We start from the raw sequence: 21,840 nt of genomic DNA on the forward strand, positions 1-21,840 counted from the left end.
AACGAAGAACCTCTTAAGATATTTATGATGAAATCCAAGAGCTTTTCTGACCCTGCATAGACAGCAATGCAACTGAAACGTTTAAGGCCCAGAAAGGTAGTAAGAAAATCAATAAAATCGCAGTGGTTCAATCGTAATGTTTTTGAAGCTACAAGAATACCATTCGTGTGCAAAGAAAACAAAAATAACAATTTTATTCAACAATTTCTTCTTTTCTGTGTCAGTCTTCAATGCGCATTCACAAGAGTAATGTACCGTGACACATCGTCATTATTTTGGTTTGTACATGTACTATTTTAAGAATGTCCTTACCACCTTTCTGGGCCTTGAGTGCGAGTCATGAAATCATGAAATGAAAAATATATACCATGGCCAAGTATTAGCAGTTATTACAGAGAATGGGTGACTCTGAATGCTGCCACTGGCACTGTTCAGCCCTCACTAATGGCTCCCAAAGCAGAGGAAGTCTTGTCATTATATCTACAATACATTACAGGGCAGCTGTGTTTTCATTACCGCTCAAAACTTCATGTCCTCAGCAGTTTGAACTTAATGGCCTCTGAGTGCAGGCTTATATAGAGCTAACAGCTACATGTACTACATTGACATTGGCCATCAAATACCTTTCATTAATCACCCATAACGTCTATTCCTTTCCAGAGCTGGCCGACAGACCCCCGTATTCCCTCCAGCCATTAGCAGAAGCAGCTCAACAGAAAAGTGATGTGACCACCTCACCTGACTTTAGCAAGACGTTCAGCAGTCAGACTGATTTCACGGTAAAAACTGTATTACATTCATAAACAATGCTAGCCCCACCTAGTCACATTAGGGGTGAAGATGGCATCAATAAACAGTCATTAATTTTTGATTAGCAATAAATGCATGACTACCTCAGAAAGGCCCTCTGTGCTTATGTTTAAGATATTATCAAGCGAAATACCCAGAAAGGATCTCTGCCAAAGGCAGCAATTCTTAAAGAAGGCCCTCTCAGTGGCACATAAGCAAGATAAGGTCTGTGAAAACACAGTGTGTGTGATTTTCCCACTGCCATTTCCAGGCATCATGGGCTAGAATATAGATGAAACAAGCAGGGATAGAGAACAGTCACTGCCCTTGTTAGTGAAGCCAAACTGGAAGCCGCTTTAACGTGCTGCGTTTGTGTTTGTCTGAAGGGACCGACGCATCTGGGCCTGCTGGGGAAGAAGCTGCTGTGCGTGATAGGTAAAGCATCTCCTCTTCATCCACCACCGAATGACCCTGCAGACATGGGCGAGATGACCTTTGACCTGCTGCAAACTGAGAGGTGGCCGGTTACAACAGGCATCATCCATAGAAAGTTTAAACAATCAGTTTCACAGTCTGAAGAAGCTGATGAATCTGTAAACAACACCTGTAAAATTCAGCAACTGTTGGATGAGAATTAAAACACAGGAATGGCATTTTTTAAAATAAATAAATGAACAAACCAACAAATAAATAACATATTTTAAATAAATATGTTTTAATTATATTAAATAAATAATACATACTGCCATTAAAATCAGTACGATTTTTAGTCATTTCTGCTCGAGGCTGCGTTTATTTGATTAAAAATACTGGATAATATACCCAATGATATTGTGAAATGTCATTGCAATTGAAAACAGTGGTTTTCCATTTTTTATCTACTTTAAAATAGAATGTATTCATGTGATGCAAAGCTGAATTAGCATCACAATCAGCATCTTTACTCCAGTATTCAGTGTCACATGATCCTTCAGAAATCATTCATTAATATGCTGATTGATTATCAATGTTGGAAACATTTGTGCTGCTAAATTTTTATTTATGGCACTTGAGATACATTTTCAGGATTCTTTGAATAAAACGTTAAACAAAACAGCATTTATTTAAAAAAAAAAATTGTAACAAGATGCACTAATGTTCAAAGTTTGGGGTCAGTACATTTTTTTAGTTCTTTCTTTCTTTGAAAGAAGTTAATACTTCCATTGAGCAAGGATTTAAATACATTGTTAGAAAAGATTAACACTAATAAAAAGTTAAAAAGAACAACATTTATTCAAAGAATCATGAAAAAAAAAGTATCAATTGTCTGTTTTGTGAAATATATAAGAAATACACATTTGTAAAAATTATTCACAATCATTAGGCGGAAATTTTTGTGTGGTACGAAAGAAATTCTAAGCTTAATTTTACTACTTTATGTATCATAAAACTAAAAGTTATGGTATTCCTCGTATACATGAGACTCTAAGCTTTCAAATGATACCATATATGGGCTGATACCATATAAACAAGGTCATGAAAATGAAGCGTCAACATTTAGAGTTTAAGAGGTTAAAGTACATTAAAATAGAAAATTTTAAATTGCAAAAATATTTCATAATGTTACTTTTCTTCTGAAGAGACTTTCAAAAAACAAAAATCTTACTCAATTTTTGAACGGCAGTGTATACATACACACACAGCGCACATAAATACATATAATAAAAAAAAGAATCAATAAAAAAACCAAACACGCTTAGTTCTGTGGAAGCTGCACTTTATTTGAAAATCACCCAAATTCTGCTTCATTTTTTTTTTTGTCATATAAACAAAATATAATCTGCAGGGATGATGCAGTAAATATGCTAAATCAATGGATAGAATCGCCCTCGTATTCGGACCACCCTTTGTGCAATTTCCTATTGGACAGGGCCTGTTTTATGTACATGAGCACTGATCAACAGTGCCCCCTTTCGTCACTCTACAGGACCTACGACTAGACACTACCGACCCCATCCATTCCAATACCGTCAGCAACCTGCGTTTCTCGCTCGCATTCGCACACTCGCACCCACAAACACACGCACAACTGCTCTCCCGGATGGGCCGAGAACGAAGGCGACTCTGCACATTCAGGTTGAAAAGGCAGCCATATAACCGTCAAATGTAAAATAATGACATGCCAAGCAGAAAGCAATACAGATCGTCCCCAAATGCAATGTCGCTGAATCACAAATGTAGTGCTTTGCTAAATGCTCCCTCACGAAAACCCACCCACCTCCCTGGGGCACAGAACTGACTATGTGGCATAATGATTTGTATATTTGATCCTATGTCCGTTACGAATGGAGGGCGGTGAGCGTTTGAGCTACAAAGAAATTGCACTAGACATACAACTGCTTCTGAGAATACTTAGTGCTGTATCAGTCAGTTTATAGGTGTCCGTTTCCCCCCGTTTTTTATATTATATATATATTTTTTATAATTCAGTCACTCAAAATCCGAATTATACAACCAATCATACCCATATGAACGCATAATTCGAAACGCCTCCGGTAAGGAAGAGTTGAAAAAAAAAAAGAAGATTATTCATTTCTTTCATGACCTCAGTGGGTAAATCATAAATAAATACAGACAATACACAAGGAATGTCTACTGCAAACGTTTTCATAACATAAAAAAAGTAGAAATCATAGAAACCGATGTTAGAATTTCTAGTTGGTGATGATGGTTAAATCAGGTAATGCTTGATTGGTGATCGGATAAAGACAGAACTCCCTCCCAGATCCCTCTTTTTGCCATTCCATGGAAAAAAAGTGAAGCCGTGTTTGCGTGAAAACCCACATTCCGGGACTCGCGCTTTCGCAACACCCGTGTGTTTCATTACAGACGGTTACAATTACAAAATGAGCACTGTGTCCTCCATCTCTGGGCAACAGAGTCTTACCCCTCCCAACCCCACCCGTCGTATCCCATAATGCCCCACCCACCCCTCCCTCTGATTCCTGTACAGGTTTGTTCTGGGGCAGAACTCTCTGTGAAGAGTCGAATAGCCAACTGGAGAGAGATTAAAGGTTTGAGATTTGCCATATAATTCATTCTTGGGAAGCGTCAACCCTCCTTTGCCTACATGAACTGCATCTGGAATCAGAGAAATGCACAAATTAACAAGTTTTTGTATATTTGACATCTGCTGAATGTACACATTATGACATTTTATACCAAGCCCAGGACAAAAACATTTCAATATTTGTTGGATGACTGGCTGACCATCTAAATGCATTGAATATGTGAATGTATCTAGTAAAGCAGCCAACAAACGATGATTGATGTGTTTATGAAGCTGCAACTCAGGATAACCTACTATGAAAAAGATTAAAACTTAAAGGGGTCATGTCACCTTTTCCCCAAAGATTTATTCGTACCAAAACTATTGCTAAAGCTTAGAAATAAAGTGTATTATACGCGCACAGCAAGACTTCGCTAAACCACTCTCAGCTCACACTGTCCTGGGTCATTGCTTCACAGTTGGAAAAGAAACGGAGAAGACAAAACAAACTACTGGAGGCCACAACAATAGATGCTTGCGTTGAGTGGTTGTGTGAGAGGTCGTCTCTCAAAGCTTCATACAATTATGGTTGAACCACTTTTGTCACATGGACCATTTTAACAATGTCCTTTCTACCTTTCTGAGCCTTGAATGTCTCAGTTGCGTTTAGGGGTGGGGAAAAACAAAAAACAAAATCGATTCTCTGATGCATCGCAATTCTCTATTTACCGATTCTGAATCAATTCTGAATATTTTAGTCATAAATAGAATGCGGCAGCAGTTTATTGTTGGGGATTTGTCACGCTGCTTGCGTCTGGTGTAGACACGGTGATAGATGCTTGAAACTCGTGCACTGACAGACTTTCATGTGCGCTTTGTGTTTGTTCGTCCTAAAGCTAGATTGTGGCTGCGGTTAAATGCACTTGCATTTTCGAATACTTACAGTTGCAACCGAAATTATTCAACCCCCTTGACCTGAAGACATTTTGCTGCAGAGAACACAATTTTGTGAAAGCAACTCAACAAAGGCATCAGTACACTAGAGTAATGTATAAATACACATTTGAGTCATTCTGAAAACGGAAGCTGATGAATAATAAAATTTAAAAAATCTAATTGGCTCTAAAAGTTAATGTTCAAAATTATTCAACCCCTAAAAGTCAAATTTTGTGCAGAATTTGTTATTCTTTAAAACCGCCAATAAACGCTGCCTGCAAGTGCTTTGAAGCTTCTGTCACCTCTCTACTGCGATCTTGGCCCATTCCACGCCTGAAAAAGCTATTAGATCACTGATAATCTTTGGTTTTCACTTTGCCACTGCTTTCTTCAAATTCAACCAAATGTTTTCAATGAAAATTAAACCTGGAGACTGAACAGGCCACTCAAGTACATTCCATAACTGATCCCTGAACCAAGCATAAGTAAATTTTGGATGTATACTTTGGAATGACTATCTTGCAGAAAAGTCCACTGATCATCAGCTTCAGTCTTTTCACTAAAGGCATCACAATTCTTGCCAAAATGGCCTGATACTTCAAAGAATCCATGATGTCCTTCATACGGTCATGATTTCCACTTACTGCTACAATAAAACACCCCTCTAACAGGACTGGTCCACCTCAAAGTTTGACGATGAAGATGGTGTCCTTCTGCTCATAAGCTCTGCCTTTTTTGCACCAGACATACCGCTGATCCATAGGTCCAAAAAGTTCCAGTTTGGTCAGATCACTCTATAAAACATTCTTGCAGAACTCCACATGTCTATCTAAATTAATTTTAACATGTTCACGTCAGCCTTTTTGTTCTTCTTGGTCAAGAATGGTATTCGGCAAGATGTCTCCGCACGAAGGCCATAATTGTCTAGTGTTCTTCTTATACACTGTATTGAAATGTTTTTCCTCCTTTCGTTGGGTCATCTTACAAGTCTTTGGTTGAACATTGCAGGTTTTTCCTGATTTGTTCTGATCAAACATTTTATGATATTGTGTTTTTTGGTCAACACCTTCAAAGGTTTTATGGTACAACACATTTTAAACTAACGAATAAGGCTTCCAGCTGTGTCTCTAGGAACCTTTAATGCCTTGGAAATCTTCATATAGCCTTATTTTCTAAAGTAATAAAATTATTTATTCTCTGTAGCGTCTCTATAGCTTTTGTGAGCGCTCTTTTGACTTTGTCATCTTAGCCACTGAAACCTTAGCACATGCATGGGCTAACTGTATGTATGTGTAACAGCACAAGCTTATTCTGTTTTCTAATAGAGTTTCTAAAGGCTTAATTATGTTTTAGGACAATTGTGTTCCCCACCATACAAATAAGTGACTAAAAAAACAGCAATGTTAAACAGGGGTTGAATAATTATGACATAGCTGTGTTATTAAAAAATCCTAGAACTCATCAGAATCGGATCGGATCGTGAAGTGCCTGAAATTTCCCACCCCTAGTTGAATTGCTGTCTATGCAGGGTCAGAAAGCTCTGGGATTTCATAAAAAATATCTTATTTTGTTTTCTGAAGACGAATGAAGGTCTTCCAGGTCTGGAATGACATGAAGATAAGTACTTAGTGACAGAATTTTCATTTTTCGATGAACTATCCCTTTAATACTTCAATGTGACTGGATGAACCAAGTTGTAGAAGTTCAAAATGAATCATTTCAGCTGCTTAGCTTCGATAAATAGTTTTTGGAGTGGGGATGAAGTTTAAATACGGCGTGAAATGAAAATATACCTTATCTACAACCACTATTACAAGCAGTTCTTGAATGGCAGTTCAAAAACTACTGGACAGAACCAAGTCCCTCCCTCTTTTTTTTTATTTTTACGATTCCGCATGATATGACCCCTTTAAATCAAAATGAAAAACAACAAAATCATGCATGATTTGTAAATGAACTTAAAAGAGCTTAATGCTATACCCTTTAAAGCATAAAAAAGGCTGTGTTGAAGCTGAAGCGTAATTTACAAAATCACATCATGTTGATGTAAATGGTAAACGTTAGTATTTCAGCACATGGAGAACAACAGGGGTAAGAGTTTTTGCAATAGAAACACACAAACACTGTTAGAAAGCACCTGTCGATAAAATCACACACACACACACACAAAGCAGACATCCTGTACCTAAAGACGCTCTAAAGGAAATCCTTCAGAGACAGCTGTGCAAAAGGGTCCTGTCCCGGAGCTTTGAGAGGACTTGAACTGTAAGGACTAGAGGCTGTAGAGAGCTAGTTTAAGAAAGAACGAGAGAGATTGAAGGGGTCCGAGACAGCCAGGAAACACTCAGACACACACACACAAGAGGAAAATTAAGAGCCAGACAGGCTAGAGAATAAAAGAGAGGTTCTGAAAAAGAAAAGCTATTTTCTAGCTGCTAAAATCCCTGCAAAGCTGTGAGATGGTACTGATTTCCTGCACTAACACTACTGCAGAAATGAAGCAGGGTTGGCGGGGGGCTCGATATGTATTTCGAGCTGAGAATTTGGTGCGGTGTGGAATACATATCCTTCCCCCAAAGATGTGTGAAGGCCACAATGCTAGGTTTCATATTCAGAACTGCGCTGCGATGGCACATGAGGGTGAACAAACTAAAGCGCATTCTGAATACAGCCTTTGGCGTTCTTGAGCCGCTTCTAGAATAGAGCGTGATAAGTCGGGGTTGAGCGGATGGCTCTAATACAAGAAGGATCATGGGGCTGGATAAATGCAAAAACATTTATCAAAAAGCAGAGACCTATGAATGCAACTGTGTACTGAAATGGACAAATCTGATTGGCTCATTGTGTGTGCGATCATACCTGTGCCCCTGAGACTGGGCCGAAGGGATTGGCCGGCCGCATCACAGGCTGAGTGTACATCATGGTTGGTTGGGTCATCATGGCCATGGAGCCCATTTGAGGGGGCTGTAAAGGAATAAAAAACAAGTTAAAGGAATATAAAGAAACTTGGGGAGCAATATGCAATGCTTGTCACTGCTGTTTGGGATATAGTGTTTGTATCTTAAACTTTAAATGCCAATGGCTTATGAAGTTCCTCTGTTGATATCGTATTTTGTGTGACAGTACTGAAACTCTGCAAAGCGGAACGTGAGCCAGTCTGAACCCACTGTTCTTATTTGATCTGACTGGAATTACTGTTTAAGTCCACCTGAGCAACACAACATGCAGTAGACAGGAAAAGTTAGATATAGAAACGTCCTCTTTTGTTTTTGGCGTCTTTGGGTTTGAAGCAACTTTTTTTCTTTTTTTACATTAGTTCTAACTCTTAATAGAAAAAAGCTGAGGTATATAGGAGGATTGCACTGGAGGATGCAAAATGGATGAGTCATAATAGCAGTTACGTAAGTGCGGATGCTGTTATTGAAAAGTGTCATTTACAGACCTCCATCCTCTCTTTAAGCCATTAGCCATGGCCTGCGCTGCTTTACCTGTATGGGCTTATTCAACCTCTATTACTGGGTTCTGTTGAAAATTCTGTAAATCTTTTTAAAGATGGCTAAAAGACATAAGGAAAGGCTCATTCATGATAATAGATAGAAGCATCAAGTAAATTTTAAGTGCAATTACAGAAAAAAGGAAGAAAACTTAATTAAAAAAAGTATTATATAATAATTAAAATAATTTATTTTATTGAAAAAAAAAACCCATAATAAAAAATATAAAAAACACATTTTTAAAATAGATCCTCTTTCATGTTTCATAAACTACATAATACAATTTCATTAGGCCATATAATTTATTATATTTTAAATTATAATCATAATATTATTAATAATCATACAATTTATTTTATTAAAAATAAAACTTACAAATATATAATTATAAATAATATAATGACTTTAACATAGGTCTTTATTCATGTTTAATACATAAACAAATACAATTTAATTATAATTTAAAATATAATAAATTATATGACCTAATAATAATAATAATAATAATAAATACAATTTATTGTATTAAAAATAAATCTTAAAAATATATATGTAGAACATAATATGGACTTTAACATGGGTACTATTTCATTTTTAATAAATAAACAAATACAACAATTATAATTTAAAATATAATAAACTATGACCTAATAATAATATTAATAATAACAATATTTTATTAAAAATAAAACTTAAAAATGTATAATTATAAAAAAAATTCTAAGGACTTTGATATGAGCCCTCTCTCATGTTTAATACATGACTCAATAATGATAATACAACAACTTATTTGATTAAAAATAAAACTTAAACTTAAGATATAATACATTATATGACCTAATAATAATAATAATAATAATAATAAATACAACTTATTTGGTAACACTTTACAATAAGGTTCTTTAGTTATCATTAGTTAACCACATTAGTTAACATGAACTAATAATGAACTGCACTTATACAGCATTTATTAATCTGTGTTAATGTTAATTTCAACATTTACTTATACATTATTAAAATCTTGTTAACATTAGTTAACGCAGTGTGAACTAACATGAACAAACAATGAACAACTGTATTTTCGTTAACTAACGTTAATAAAGATTAGTAAATACAGGAACTAACCATGAGCAATACATTTGTTAATGTTAGTTAGTACATTAACTAATGTTTAAAGGAACCGTATGTAAGAAATTTATGTCAGTTAATCATAAAATGGCCCTGACATGTCACTAGACATTAAGAAATCATGTTCATTTCAAATACTTATAACACTGACAACAGTGGTCCGGCCAGGATATTGTCATTTATACTACAGGGCCGTTGAATGCTTGAATCTGATTGGCTGACGAACGTTCTAGAGGTGTGCATTATATTCAGGGAAACGCACGGCGAACGTAGTTCCAGGCAGCTTTAGACCGCAGTGCATGTCTATATCACTTCGCCATACGATTTCAGTTATTTTAAAGGTCCTTACAGCCCAAAACAGCAAAATAACTAAAACCCACAATGACACTGGCCAAACTAAATACAGTAAACATCAGGATAAAAACGACAGATTATTTCCATGTTTTTTTCCACAATATATTACGTTTTATTATGTACGGAAAGCACAAACTATTTCTCTCGCCCTATCTCACTCACCTCACAGACGCACACACATAGTTTGCACTTGCGTTAGCATTCGCGCTAATGTTGTTAGCGCTGCTCTGACGATTAACAACTTAATAACGACATGACAGCTCTCACACGCGAGGTAACAACGGCGTGGTCTTGAAGAAAATGAACTTAAAGTTTAACTGTTAGTAGAGACGATGCTGCCAGTCACCCTTGAGAGACACAGACATGAGAGAGGTAAAGTCATACACTTAGTTTCTCTCCCTCACTCTTTCCGTCTGTCTGCTTGTCTTTCGGTCTGTCTAAACTTCATTATTAACGGCATTATTTTGCTATTAACAGCCCAAGCGTCGTTACTAGTTCTAAAATGACGTTTTGGAACTAGCAACGAAGCTGTTGGATGAGCTGCGTAAGAAATTAATCCTTCTCACAATAGGGTTTTAAGGATAAAAACCGGACGAATGTCATGAAATATATCACTTGATCGATGTCTTGAGGTGTGGTAACTGTAGTATAAACGGAATAATTGACTTCGGGCCGTAGAATTCTACGAAAATAATGCACACCCGAGGTGTAACGGCCACTCCGCTTCGCGTCGTGACCGCATCACCACCTCGGGTGTGCATTATTTTCTAAGAATTCTACGGCCCGTCGTCAATTATTCCTTACTTAAAAGTGAGAGTTGCAGCCCTCAACTGATGTTATTGTTGTCATTTTGTGTTTTGGTCTGAGGCTCCACCCTCCAGCTATCGACCAATCACGAAGTCAGTAGAGTTTCGTGAGACGGGTTGCCAGCTATGCTCTAGTTAGTTACAGCTGCTGCTAAGAACGAGTCGGATAAAACATGTATAAAGTTACGAAACCTAAAAGACCTCGTTATGAATCCGAAATACGTCGTGACAAAGTCCGAAATAAAACAAAGATTTGTATAGGAGATGCCTTTGAAAGATGGAGACGGCTGAAAACGGAGAAGAATTTGAAGATAGACGCCAACGTTGCTAATTTTCTCCTTGACAGGTAACGTTAAGATTCATCTATGTTTGGCTAACTTTGCTTCCGTAGGCTACACAGTGGATTTTCTGCGGTCGCCCATGCTAAATGCGTTCATAAAAAGCTTTATATCGCACCACGAGCAGGGTATGAAAACAATCTATGTTCGGACTGAAATGGTATTACAGTACATCTTTACGAAATATTTGGCTAATCGCCATCTGTAAATTTTTGCGATACATAATTACTTCGCAAAACATCTCTTGTGAAGCATAAACATAATTAACAGAAGAAAAACAAATTACTGTGTAAGACTCGTCACTTGCCATTGGAAGCTCCTTGTAGCACTAGCAGCCTACTCCTGCAGCTTAGCTGGCAACCTCGAGTCAGGGGGGAGCGGGAGGGGATAAACCGTTCTACAGTATTTTGAAAGTGATTGCAGTACCAGTTTTGGCCACAATCCTACATACGGTTCCTTTAACTAATGAACCTTATTGTAAAGTGTTACCACTTATTTTATTAAAAATGAAACCTAAAATATATAATCATAAATAAATAAGGACTTTAATGTGTGTCCTCTGTCATGTTTAATAAAAAAATGCAATTTAGTTATAATTTAAATTATAATAAATTATATGGACTAATAATAAGAATAATAATATAACTTATTTTATTAAAAAATAAAACTTAAAAATATATTTGTTATTATTAAACTTAATCTATTTATGTTATTAATATATAATTATGAATAAAATGAAAATGACAAGGACCTCTTTCATGTTTAATAAATGAACAAGCACAATTTAATTATATAATAAATTATATGACAATATTAATAATAACAACAACAAAAATTGTTATTAAAAATACAGTTAAAATATATAATTATAAATAATATAAGGACTTTAACATGGGTTCTCTTTCATGTTTAATAAATAAACAAATTAAATTAAATTATTTAAAATATAATAAATTATACAACCTAATAATAACAATAACAACCACAATTTATGTTATTAAAAATAATGTTAAAATATATAATTATAAATAAAATAAGGACTTTAACATGGGTCCTCTTTTGTTTTTAATAAGTAAACTAATTTAATTTAATTATTTAAAATATAATAAATTATATGACCTAATAATAATAATAATAATTTTAAATTATGAATACAAATATAATGACTTTAAAATGGGCCCTCCTACAGGTTTAATGAACAAATATTTTTTGTGCAACATATAATAATAATAATAATAATATTACATTGAAGAAATTAAACTGAAAATATATAACGTGGATAAAATAAGCTATATCCTCACAAATAAGATATCGCATATCTTATGTCCTCTATCATGCTTAATAAATAAACAAACGAAAAAACACTAGACTATCCACTACCTGATGCCCTTATTTTGTATTTATTTCTATATTTTTTAAAGCTAAAGGTTCACGGAGGACAAAGTAGTGTAGCCGTAATGTGATAAAACAGACAGAAAATAACAGTACCTGTAATATTGCCCTACACTCAATGAAGAGGTGCTTCTAACTCTAGAGAGCCTTTCATAATGTTTTGCACACCCACACTATTCCAGGTGGGGACCGAAAGCATCACTGCAGCCTCTGAATATACAGGAATTAAAAAGCCAATACTTGTGACACTGACAAAGTGAGTAATGCACAAATCCTCAGTTTCCACTCACCATTGCGTATCCCATCATTCCCGTGGGCGTCGTGGCTGGGAAGGCCATGACAGAAGGAGCCTAGGAGGACACGTACATTAGTACTGAAATACCACAGGTAAAACATCATCAGCTTTTTTTAGCATGAAAGAACGATTCTTCTGAACACCTTGAGTGAGAAATTTCCACTCGAGCAGCCATGAGATCACAACTGCCCCAGTCACGCCATCTCAGTTTCCACGTTTACACAGTGCTCAGCGCACAAAGGCAACTTTGTGCAAGTGGACTAACAGAACACTGTTTTAAAATTAATTTGCAAAAGATACTTGAGTCTTTTAGCTTTTTCTCTTCATGGAGAGCCGCTCACATCTGGGAAACATTAGCGATGTCTTTACAAACTCCAACCAGAGCATCAAAACAGGAATATAGGCAAGGAGATAAAGAGGAAGAGAGCGAGAAACTGTGTGTGTGTGTGTGTGTGTGTGTGTGTGTGTGTGTGTGTGTGTGTGTGTGTCCTCTTTGAAGGCAGAGTGATTAGTTGCAGGTGCAGGGCTCTGGTGGAAGAGAGAAGCTCTTTGTGAAGGAGCTGTGAGATTCTCAGGAAGGCCTTCGGTAGCCACAGACAGACTTTTATATCCACTCGTGCACCATTGAAATGTGTGACAGACTCTGAACGGACTCTGAATTCAGCAGAGCGACTGTGACCAAATGACCAATCAATTGTAAAATAAACATTTGAACTGAGGGCATTTACCCTTTAACTATGAAATCCGCAGAGAAGGTTATTTTGATGTCACAACTAGGAGTGTGCGATAAATGACAAAAAAATTATTTAATATTCTCAATATTCTCTGGAACTTTGTCAATAATGATAATAAGCCAATATTTAGCTGAGCTGTGCTGGTATTTTGGCAGGTTTAGGAGTCACATAAATGAAGTTTTCCAATAAATTTAAATGGATTTTTTTTCTTTTATGGCCGTTTTTTCCTCTGTAAGGCCATTTTTTTCTATGCATCGTCTTTTGTGTCAAATTCAAATAGTAAGACACTATAGAGCTGTTACTAAACAAATAAAACCAGTATCAACAAAATGTGTGTTTGCAATACAGAGATGGCACAGAATCTGCATTTGAAGTGGCATTTAGGACATGAATGCATTTAACTTGCAGTTACAAAAGCATAATTGTGACCCTGGACCACAAAACAAGTCTTAAGTAGCACGGTATACAGGGATGGAAATTAACTTTTTTGTCCACCGGCCAGTGTGGCTGGTGGATTTCAAAATCTACCAGCCACTAAATGTTTTTACCAGCCACTTTATGTTTTTAACCGACAATGTGTAGCTGCATGTGAAAATTAATACTACAAGATCTACTATACTTGAGCAGTTTATTTAATCTCAAGTCTCAATAAAATACTGACATTTTCACCGAATTTTTCTATCATGATACAGAGCTATCTTCACAACTACACAACTTACAGCCCACATACTATAACAGCCTAGATATTTTATGTAGCCTAATTTGCGCGCATTGGGGAGTCGCTCTCTAAACGCAGGGTATTAAAGTTGCTTTTGAATGCGCGTGCGCATTTTACTTTTGGTTTCGTTTTTACTATAGCGCGAAACTCTCGGCGGCATAGAACGTGCATTCTAAAATACAAGAGATTACTTAACAAAACCATTTGGGTGGACACCAACGGGATTTTGAAAAGCGTGTCCTCAGTGGAAATTACACCCCTGTGTGAGTGGAACTCTGCCGCCGAGTTCTCATCTGATGTGAATGAATGCCGCGTTGTACAGTATATTGAGAAAGACGCGCCATGAATTGCATCTGACAGAATGTGCGCTGTAGCACGAAATACAATATATTTCTTCAAAAGCAGATTGTAAAGATATTTTAACAGACCTCTTAATGCCTGTGATGTATCGCCACATTTTTTTGAAGGTGTGCCTCCGCTAAAATTGTCCGCCGTCTTCTTCTTCGTGTATTTTAACGGCAGTTCGCAACCAACGTTAAGGTGCATTACCGCCTCACGCCGTCTGGTTGAAGTATGTTATTTTTATTTACCCGCCACGGTGGCCGGTGGGTGAAGCGAGTTTACCCGCCACAACACAAAATCACCCGCATTTGGCTGGTGGCGGATGCTAATTTCCATCCCTGACGGTATATTTGTAGCAATAGCCAAAAATACATTGCAAAATAAATGCAATTTTCTTTTATGCCAAAAATCATTAGGATATTAAATAAAAATCATGTTCTATGAAGATATTTTGTACATGTGCTAACGTAAATACACAAATATAAAACTTACTTTCTGATTAGTAATATGCATTGCCAAGAACTTCATTTGGACAACTTTAAAGATGATTATCTCAGCATTTTGATTTTTTTGCACCCTCAGATTTTCAAATAGTTGTATCTCGGCCAGGGTCCAGGGTCACAATTAATGTTTTGATGTTTAAAAAATGTTAAATACTGATATTTGAAACGATTTAGGGTTAAAAAAAGAAAAGAAAATAGATTTCAAACATACATCTAAAATCAGCAGGTGGCGGCAGATCACTGCATGAGTGAGTCATTAAGTCCATCATTCATATGATTCGTTCAAACATCTGATTAATTCAGTAACGAAACACCATCGTTTGTTGCTCAGATACACAAAACTAGGAAGCCAATTTTCGCCACTGAATAAAAAAAAAAAATCTCACATTTTCTGACTTTCTCAGATTTTCAAGAGACAAACACGTATTTGTGAGAAAAAAAGTCAGAATTGTGACTTATAAACTTACAATTCTAAGAAATTATCAAGCAATTCTGAGGAAAAAGTCAGAATTGCGCAATATTTACTCAAATTTGACCTTTTCCTCACAAATGCTTGATGTAAACTCACAACAGTCAGTTATAAATTCAGAACTGCAAGATATTAACTCACAATTCTGACTTTTTCCCCTCACAACTGCTTGATATAAACTCACAACAGTGAGTTATAAAGTCAGAACTGCGTGATATTTACTCACAATTCTGACTTTTTCCTCAAAACTGCTTGATATAAACTCACAATAGTGAGTTATAGTCAGAACTGCAAGATATTAACTCACAATTCTGACTTTTTCCTCACAACTATTTCTGATATTTACTCACAATTCTGACTTTTTCCTCACAACTATTTCTGATATTAACTCACAATTCTGACTTTTTTCAGCAGAATTGCTTGATAAAAACTTGCAGTTATGAGTTATAGTCAGAATTGCGAGATAACTCACTATTCTGATTTTTATTTTCCTCAGGATTGCTTGATATAGTCACAGTTCTGTTTTTTTTTTCTCAGAATTGCTTGATATAAACTTGCAGTTGTGAGTTATAAAGTCAGAATTGCGAGATAACTCACTATTCTGATTTTTTTTCCCTCAGGATTGCGTGATATTAACTCACAATTCTGACTTTTTCTTCAGAATTGCTTGATATAAAGTCACAGTTCTGTCTTTTCAGTTGTGAGTTATAGTCTGAACTGTGAGATATTAACTCATAATTCTGACTTTTTCCTCAGAATTGCTTGATAAAAACTTAGTTCTGACTTTCTTTTCAGAATAGCTTGATATAAACTCGCAATTGTGTTATAAAGTCAGAATTGCGAGACAAACTCACAGATCTGACTTTTTCCTCAGAATTTCTTGATATAAACTAGCAGTTGTGAATTATAAAGTCAGAACCTCAATATAAACTTGCAGTTGTGAGTTAGTCAAAATTGCAAGACAAACTACATTTTTTCCTCAAAAAACTGAACTGACAATTACCATAAAATAAAGTCAGAATTGCAATATAAAAATGTACAATTACTTTTTTTTCTTGCAAATACGAGTTTGTATCTCGCAGTTCTGAGAAAAAAACTTAGAATTGCAAGTTTGTATCACAATTCTGAGGAAAAAAGTTAGAAATGTGAGATAAAAAGTCGCAATTACCTTTGATTTATTTATTCAGCGACGGAATAGGCTTCCATACAAAACAGTTGTGTTGTGGCTTTGTTTGGAACTATTTTCATTGTCAAAATTAGTGCTGGGCGATATGACGATATATATCGTGGGGACGATAGAAAAGTGTCTATCGTCCTATTTCTCTTCTATCGTTTCTATCGTTTCTAACCTAATTTTATCAATTACTAAAGAAAATATTGCATTAAATAGACTATGACAAATGTATGATAATGTATTGTTAATATGCAATGCATACTCTGCCCTATAAGTGATAATCAAGAATAAAAATGAACTTTTTCACAAAAAAAAACTCCGTCTTGTGCGACGTGACGCTTTACGTTGTTGCGACATGCTTTAACTCGTGAGTGCTTAGCCTAAAGATGGAGACGCAAGAGGTTGAAGATGAATGCCCGGAGTCGCACTCGCAACAAACTGAAACTGGGGGGTACGTCAGTGATTTGGTTGCATTTTGGCTTCAAGAGCTCCGACACGGAGCAGAAGACAGTCATGTTCAAACTCTGCCAAAAGACTGTTTCCGCGCCCGACGCTGACGCCTGTTTCACATACTCCGTCTACAGTTGGTATTCGTTGCGTATTTTTTTCCGCACCCATGTTAACGGATTAGAGCGTTCACACTGCACGCGGTTGCTGTCCGGTAGTGCGTTCCAGAAGCGGTGCGTTTGCAGTGGACGATCGTTTTGGCACATAGTCTGTTTTTGCTGTGCTGCATTGCGTTGCATGCTCTGAATGAAAGTGACAGCGCATTGTTCGCTGTAAAAATGAACATGGATTGACACGGAAATGTACCATAAATACATATAAATGCAGTCTACTGTGTTTCACAGTCATCACGTGGCTTTTTGGCTAGGTTTAAAATAGTGCAGTTTTAAATAAACAAGGCAACATAATAGATGCACTTGTCCAGGTAGAAAAGTTCTTTAAAATATGTTTTTTAATAAAGATTTAATGCGAAAGAAGGGCACAGAGAGCCGACTGTTTCTGTCTGTGGTAAGTTTTAATTTAAAATATTTGTGATAGCCCAAATTCAATATGAAAAGGAAGTTATAGCCTATAACCTATGCTGTGTTTAAATGTGTTGCAACTTGCTTGAGCAAATATACAAATCTAGAAGTCAAGTGCATTGAATAATAGCCTACGTTGTTTATAATACGTTGAGTTTAAACGTGAATTTGTCTAGTATTATTGTACTGTGATAAAAGTATCCCAATGCTGAAAAAGCACGTTTGGATTAGAAATTAAAATAACGGATAAATGGTGTTTGTGGTAAACAGACGCGGATCAGGAACGAGTCCGTGCTGCTTCTGCACCGCATACGTAACGCACACACGGACTGCAGACGGAGATGTGTGAAACATACTTTATTTTGGTTTGCAAACTTTGCACTACAAGGTTGAAAAATGTTTTGTTTATTTTTTATAATTGAGTGCTTTTCTGCTCAGAAACTTGAAATGGTTGTGCAAAAAAAAAAAAAGAGTTTATTTTGATAATACTATTTAACTATGATGTGGATAAAAAAAAAAATGTGAAGGCTACCGTAGCTCTACCTCCACCACATCTGTTGTCATTTGATACATTTATATTGCTGCACTAAAATGTATTTTTCTAATTTGTGACAGTTCAGTTAAATGTCACTTCAAATAACGAATAAAAATAAAGTTGCAAAAAAAATAAAATAACTGAAAACGTACTTTATTTTGGTATATCGCGATGTATATCGTTATCGTGATATAAAATAATCCATATCGTGATACATGATTTTTCCATATCGCCCAGCACTAGTCAAAATACAGCAAAACAAGAACTGTTATGTCTAAAATATAAGTCACTTAATACTAACTTCTTGTGTATTGAACTGTTCATCAAATTGATATCAAATTTGCAATCATGCTGATATTTGGATAAAAACATCACTCTTCGTGTGATATTAACAATATTAGATAATAAAATATACAAGTCATACCAGGGCATTTCTGCCCCCTTATCTTGTATTTTGGGTGAATTCTAAATGTATTTTAATAGATTTAAGGCTGGAATACACTACACGTGAACTCAACGTGCTCAACATCTCATGCACTCTCTGGGTGTATTTTTGTTTGTTTTTTGCGATGTACTCAATAATATCAAACCACATATTATTTAAACAACAATTATGATATTATCATAGACAACATACATTGCACACCCCTAGTCACAACACCCTTTATTGTGCTGGTATATATACTGACTTTCAAAGGCAAAGCGCAGTAACTACACATTTGGTCAAAATTTAGTTAAGGCTTAAAATGGACTTTGTGACAATTGTTTTGTCTTGTGGCAAAGTCTCCTGATTAAATTGTGTCCCGTTTCAGAGATGAGAGTTTCAATATGTTTGACTAGCTGGTGTAAAAACTTTAAAGGCATTTTTCTCAGTTTGAGTGTTGGCGTAGTTACTGCACTTTGCCTTTGAAGGGCAGTATAGCTGTGGTATATGAAAGTAATATGATATTTAATTGTTTAAATAAACGCTGTCCATCAATCATTTAAAAAAAAAAGACCAATTCTCAAACTTCTAAACACTGTTTAAAACTGTTTGTCCTATCTGAATGTAGAGCCATAATTATCCATTTTATAAAAAGATAATTTCCAGCCTAATATTGATCATTTAGAAACCTGAAACTCAACCTCGTGTTTTTCTGTATACATCCCACAAAATCATAACAAACTGCAATGAATCACAAGATGATGAAAGATAAACGCATTTGCAGACTTTGAGGAATCTCATTAAGAAGGTACTTCGTAGACCTCTAGCTAGAATAAGCAAACAGTTCAGTCGTACGCCAATCTCAGGAGAACCAGCACCTACAGAAACATTTGACAAGCACAAACAACTCCACAGGAGTAAATATGACTAAATCATGCTGATGTACTGTTCAATTCAGCTCAGCATGTCCTGTTTAAGAAAGACATAACTCTCCAGTGGAAGTGTTTCCATCAGAATGTTTACCAAGGCACGTCACGGATCTGAATCATACAGTTGGGAGTACCTACTTTATTGGACTTTGCACATTGTCCGGTAAACCCTCCGCTGGAAACACTAGCCCATTGATTCACGCCAAAATGACTACAGTTGTTTGCCGATGGCGATAAACAAATGAAACCGATGAGAGGAAAGGGTAGAGGAGGAACAGAGCTGTCAGCCATGCTGAGATAACATCTTGTTAGATCAGCTCATGGGTTTCAGTGCAATTTTGGTCACTCAAACAAACACGCAGGTCATAAACTGTGACCAAAGCAAAGGCGGTGGGGTTAATAATCTCATGCGTCTCAGAGAATGGTTCAACTCAACGTTTTGACTTACGTATTGTGGGAAAAGCATGCCTTTCTGTTTATCCCGTTGGACGAGAACGGTTACACAACGCAACAAACACAATTAGAGGACATACAACACAATAACATCTCACATTGTGAGCTCACACACAAACACTGTAAACACAGACAAGACAGAATACATTCCAGCTGTTTTTGAAAGTGGATTACAGCTCTGTTCCAAACGCTAGTTTGCTGACTACCTTGCCAACATTTTGCCTAGTAAAATACCTAATTTTAGTCCAAATAAAAGCAGACTTGCATACATATAACCTAGGGCCCAATAAAATTAGTTTTATTTATTATTTATTCATTTCAAAATTCTTTTTTTTTTTTTTTTAGTTTTAATGTTAAATAAAAAATAAACAAAAAACATGTCTATTTAATTGAAAGCATGAATCTTACACAATTTAACAGCAATTCATTAAAAGTTTAACTAAAATTATATTTTTAAAGCCCTCTGAAATGTGTTTTTCCACATCAAAATTAATATATATATATATATATATATATATATATATATATTAGTGGTGGGCCGTTATCGGCGTTAACGTGCTGCGTTAACGTGAGACTCTTATCGGGCGATAAAAAAAAATATCGCCGTTAATCTATTCTCAAATTTGGGTTGGGAGCTGGGTCTAAACTACGCAAGCTATGACGACTTTCACCTTGATAGTTTAACGCGGATGTATACCAAGCAAAGACTATAGAATATGGTCGCGCGTTTACGTCTCCTCCGCCAAAACACAGACGGGATCTCCTCGTCCTCCATTCATAAAAACCGAATCTACTATAGCGCGAAATGCCACGTAAATTCGTCGTTTTTTGGATTCATAAATCAAATGCTGGTCTGTCACTTAATTCAAATCGCGATATGGACTAGTGTATGTGAAAACTGAAATACAATAGTTACTTTCCCTGGTAATTAGTTACTTTTATAATGATGTAACTCAGTTACTATTTGCGAGAAATAACTATAATTATAACTATAATTACTTTTTTAAAGTAATATGCCCAACACTGCCCATTATACACTAATATAATAATAATAAATGAATAGAATAAATATAATTATTTAAATATAATTATAAATGTTGATAATTATTTAGTCCTAAAAATCGCTTAGCTTATGTTGTTTGCATAGCAATGCAAAGACGCAAATAGACAAATTCACACTGGGCAACTAGAATGACACAAAATTGGGTGACGTAATTGCCACAAATGTGCGATTTTCACCACAATTGCGTTTTCCACGTTAAATAATTTCAACGTGAGTGAGAAATTTGCATGACCTGCACACCTGGTTTTACACGTCCACTTCTATCTAAAAATAGAGAAAAGCATTACGCAATGTTTGAGTATTTTTGAATGACGTGAAAAACGTAACCCAGAGCATAATAATGGAATCAAATTCCAATTTGGAAAAGTGCAACAGAACGGCACTTTACTTCCATCTTAGAAATTGTCAAACTTTGCCGAAATGCGATGTCACACTGTCATGCGATGTAGGACGTCACAAGAGCAAACCAGCACCAATGGAGATATTTGCTTGCCATTTGTGTCTGTATACATCATCCAAGCTTTGGAATGCTACTTTGGACACATGAAATGGGAGTTTTTGCTAATGTCAAGCCTTTCAATTCAGTCATTTATAATGCCATCTTTGAAGGTAGCTGCCCATTTAGACAGCAGACAGCTCATTAGGGTTTGGAACAGAGCCTGTGTTTCAGAATCTGTGGAGGAACTCCAGTTATTGTTTGTCTGCTGGTTTATGACAGTTGTTTCTAGCACAAGTCTCGTTTCATTTAAGTCAGAGAAAGCACATATTGTTGTCCTCACCATGGTGGCAGGGTTCCATGTTGTGGTCGGAGCCATCTTTGGTTGCCAGTTGGTTCCTCCAGTCAACTTCCTTTCTCCGGGTTGACTCCAGTGGATGTCACTGAGGAGGAACAGAAGAAATAATCATGA

At 36.0% G+C, this 21,840-nt stretch overlaps 2 protein-coding genes across 18 annotated transcripts in view; one reads left to right on the plus strand and one right to left on the minus strand.

Annotated features, from left to right (window-relative positions):
* Window positions 1–1,463, plus strand: part of ccdc83 (coiled-coil domain containing 83) — a 6,892-nt gene extending 5,429 nt beyond the window's left edge. Inside the window, exons 7-8 of the mRNA XM_073829027.1 lie at window positions 661–779; window positions 1,176–1,463. Of these exons, the coding sequence (XP_073685128.1) occupies window positions 661–779; window positions 1,176–1,427 (371 nt within the window). The 3' untranslated portion in view covers window positions 1,428–1,463. The remainder of the gene's footprint in view (window positions 1–660; window positions 780–1,175) is intronic.
* A 1,065-nt stretch (window positions 1,464–2,528) lies between these two features.
* Window positions 2,529–21,840, minus strand: part of picalma (phosphatidylinositol binding clathrin assembly protein a) — a 64,340-nt gene continuing 45,028 nt past the window's right edge. For 9 of the 17 annotated variants that reach the window (XM_073830011.1, XM_073830012.1, XM_073830010.1 and 6 more), the window contains 6 exons: window positions 21,712–21,811; window positions 19,865–19,888; window positions 12,556–12,615; window positions 7,613–7,717; window positions 6,939–7,042; window positions 2,529–3,909 (listed from right to left, as the gene is read on the minus strand). In XM_073830011.1, the coding sequence (XP_073686112.1) occupies window positions 6,950–7,042; window positions 7,613–7,717; window positions 12,556–12,615; window positions 19,865–19,888; window positions 21,712–21,811 (382 nt within the window). In that variant the 3' untranslated portion in view covers window positions 2,529–3,909; window positions 6,939–6,949. The remainder of the gene's footprint in view (window positions 3,910–6,938; window positions 7,043–7,612; window positions 7,718–12,555; window positions 12,616–19,864; window positions 19,889–21,711; window positions 21,812–21,840) is intronic. The other 8 variants (XM_073830015.1, XM_073830013.1, XM_073830019.1 and 5 more) reach the window with 2 other exon arrangements.

This window comes from Garra rufa, chromosome 23, assembly GCF_049309525.1.
Source record: "Garra rufa chromosome 23, GarRuf1.0, whole genome shotgun sequence".
NCBI classification, from domain to species: Eukaryota; Metazoa; Chordata; class Actinopteri; order Cypriniformes; family Cyprinidae; genus Garra; species Garra rufa.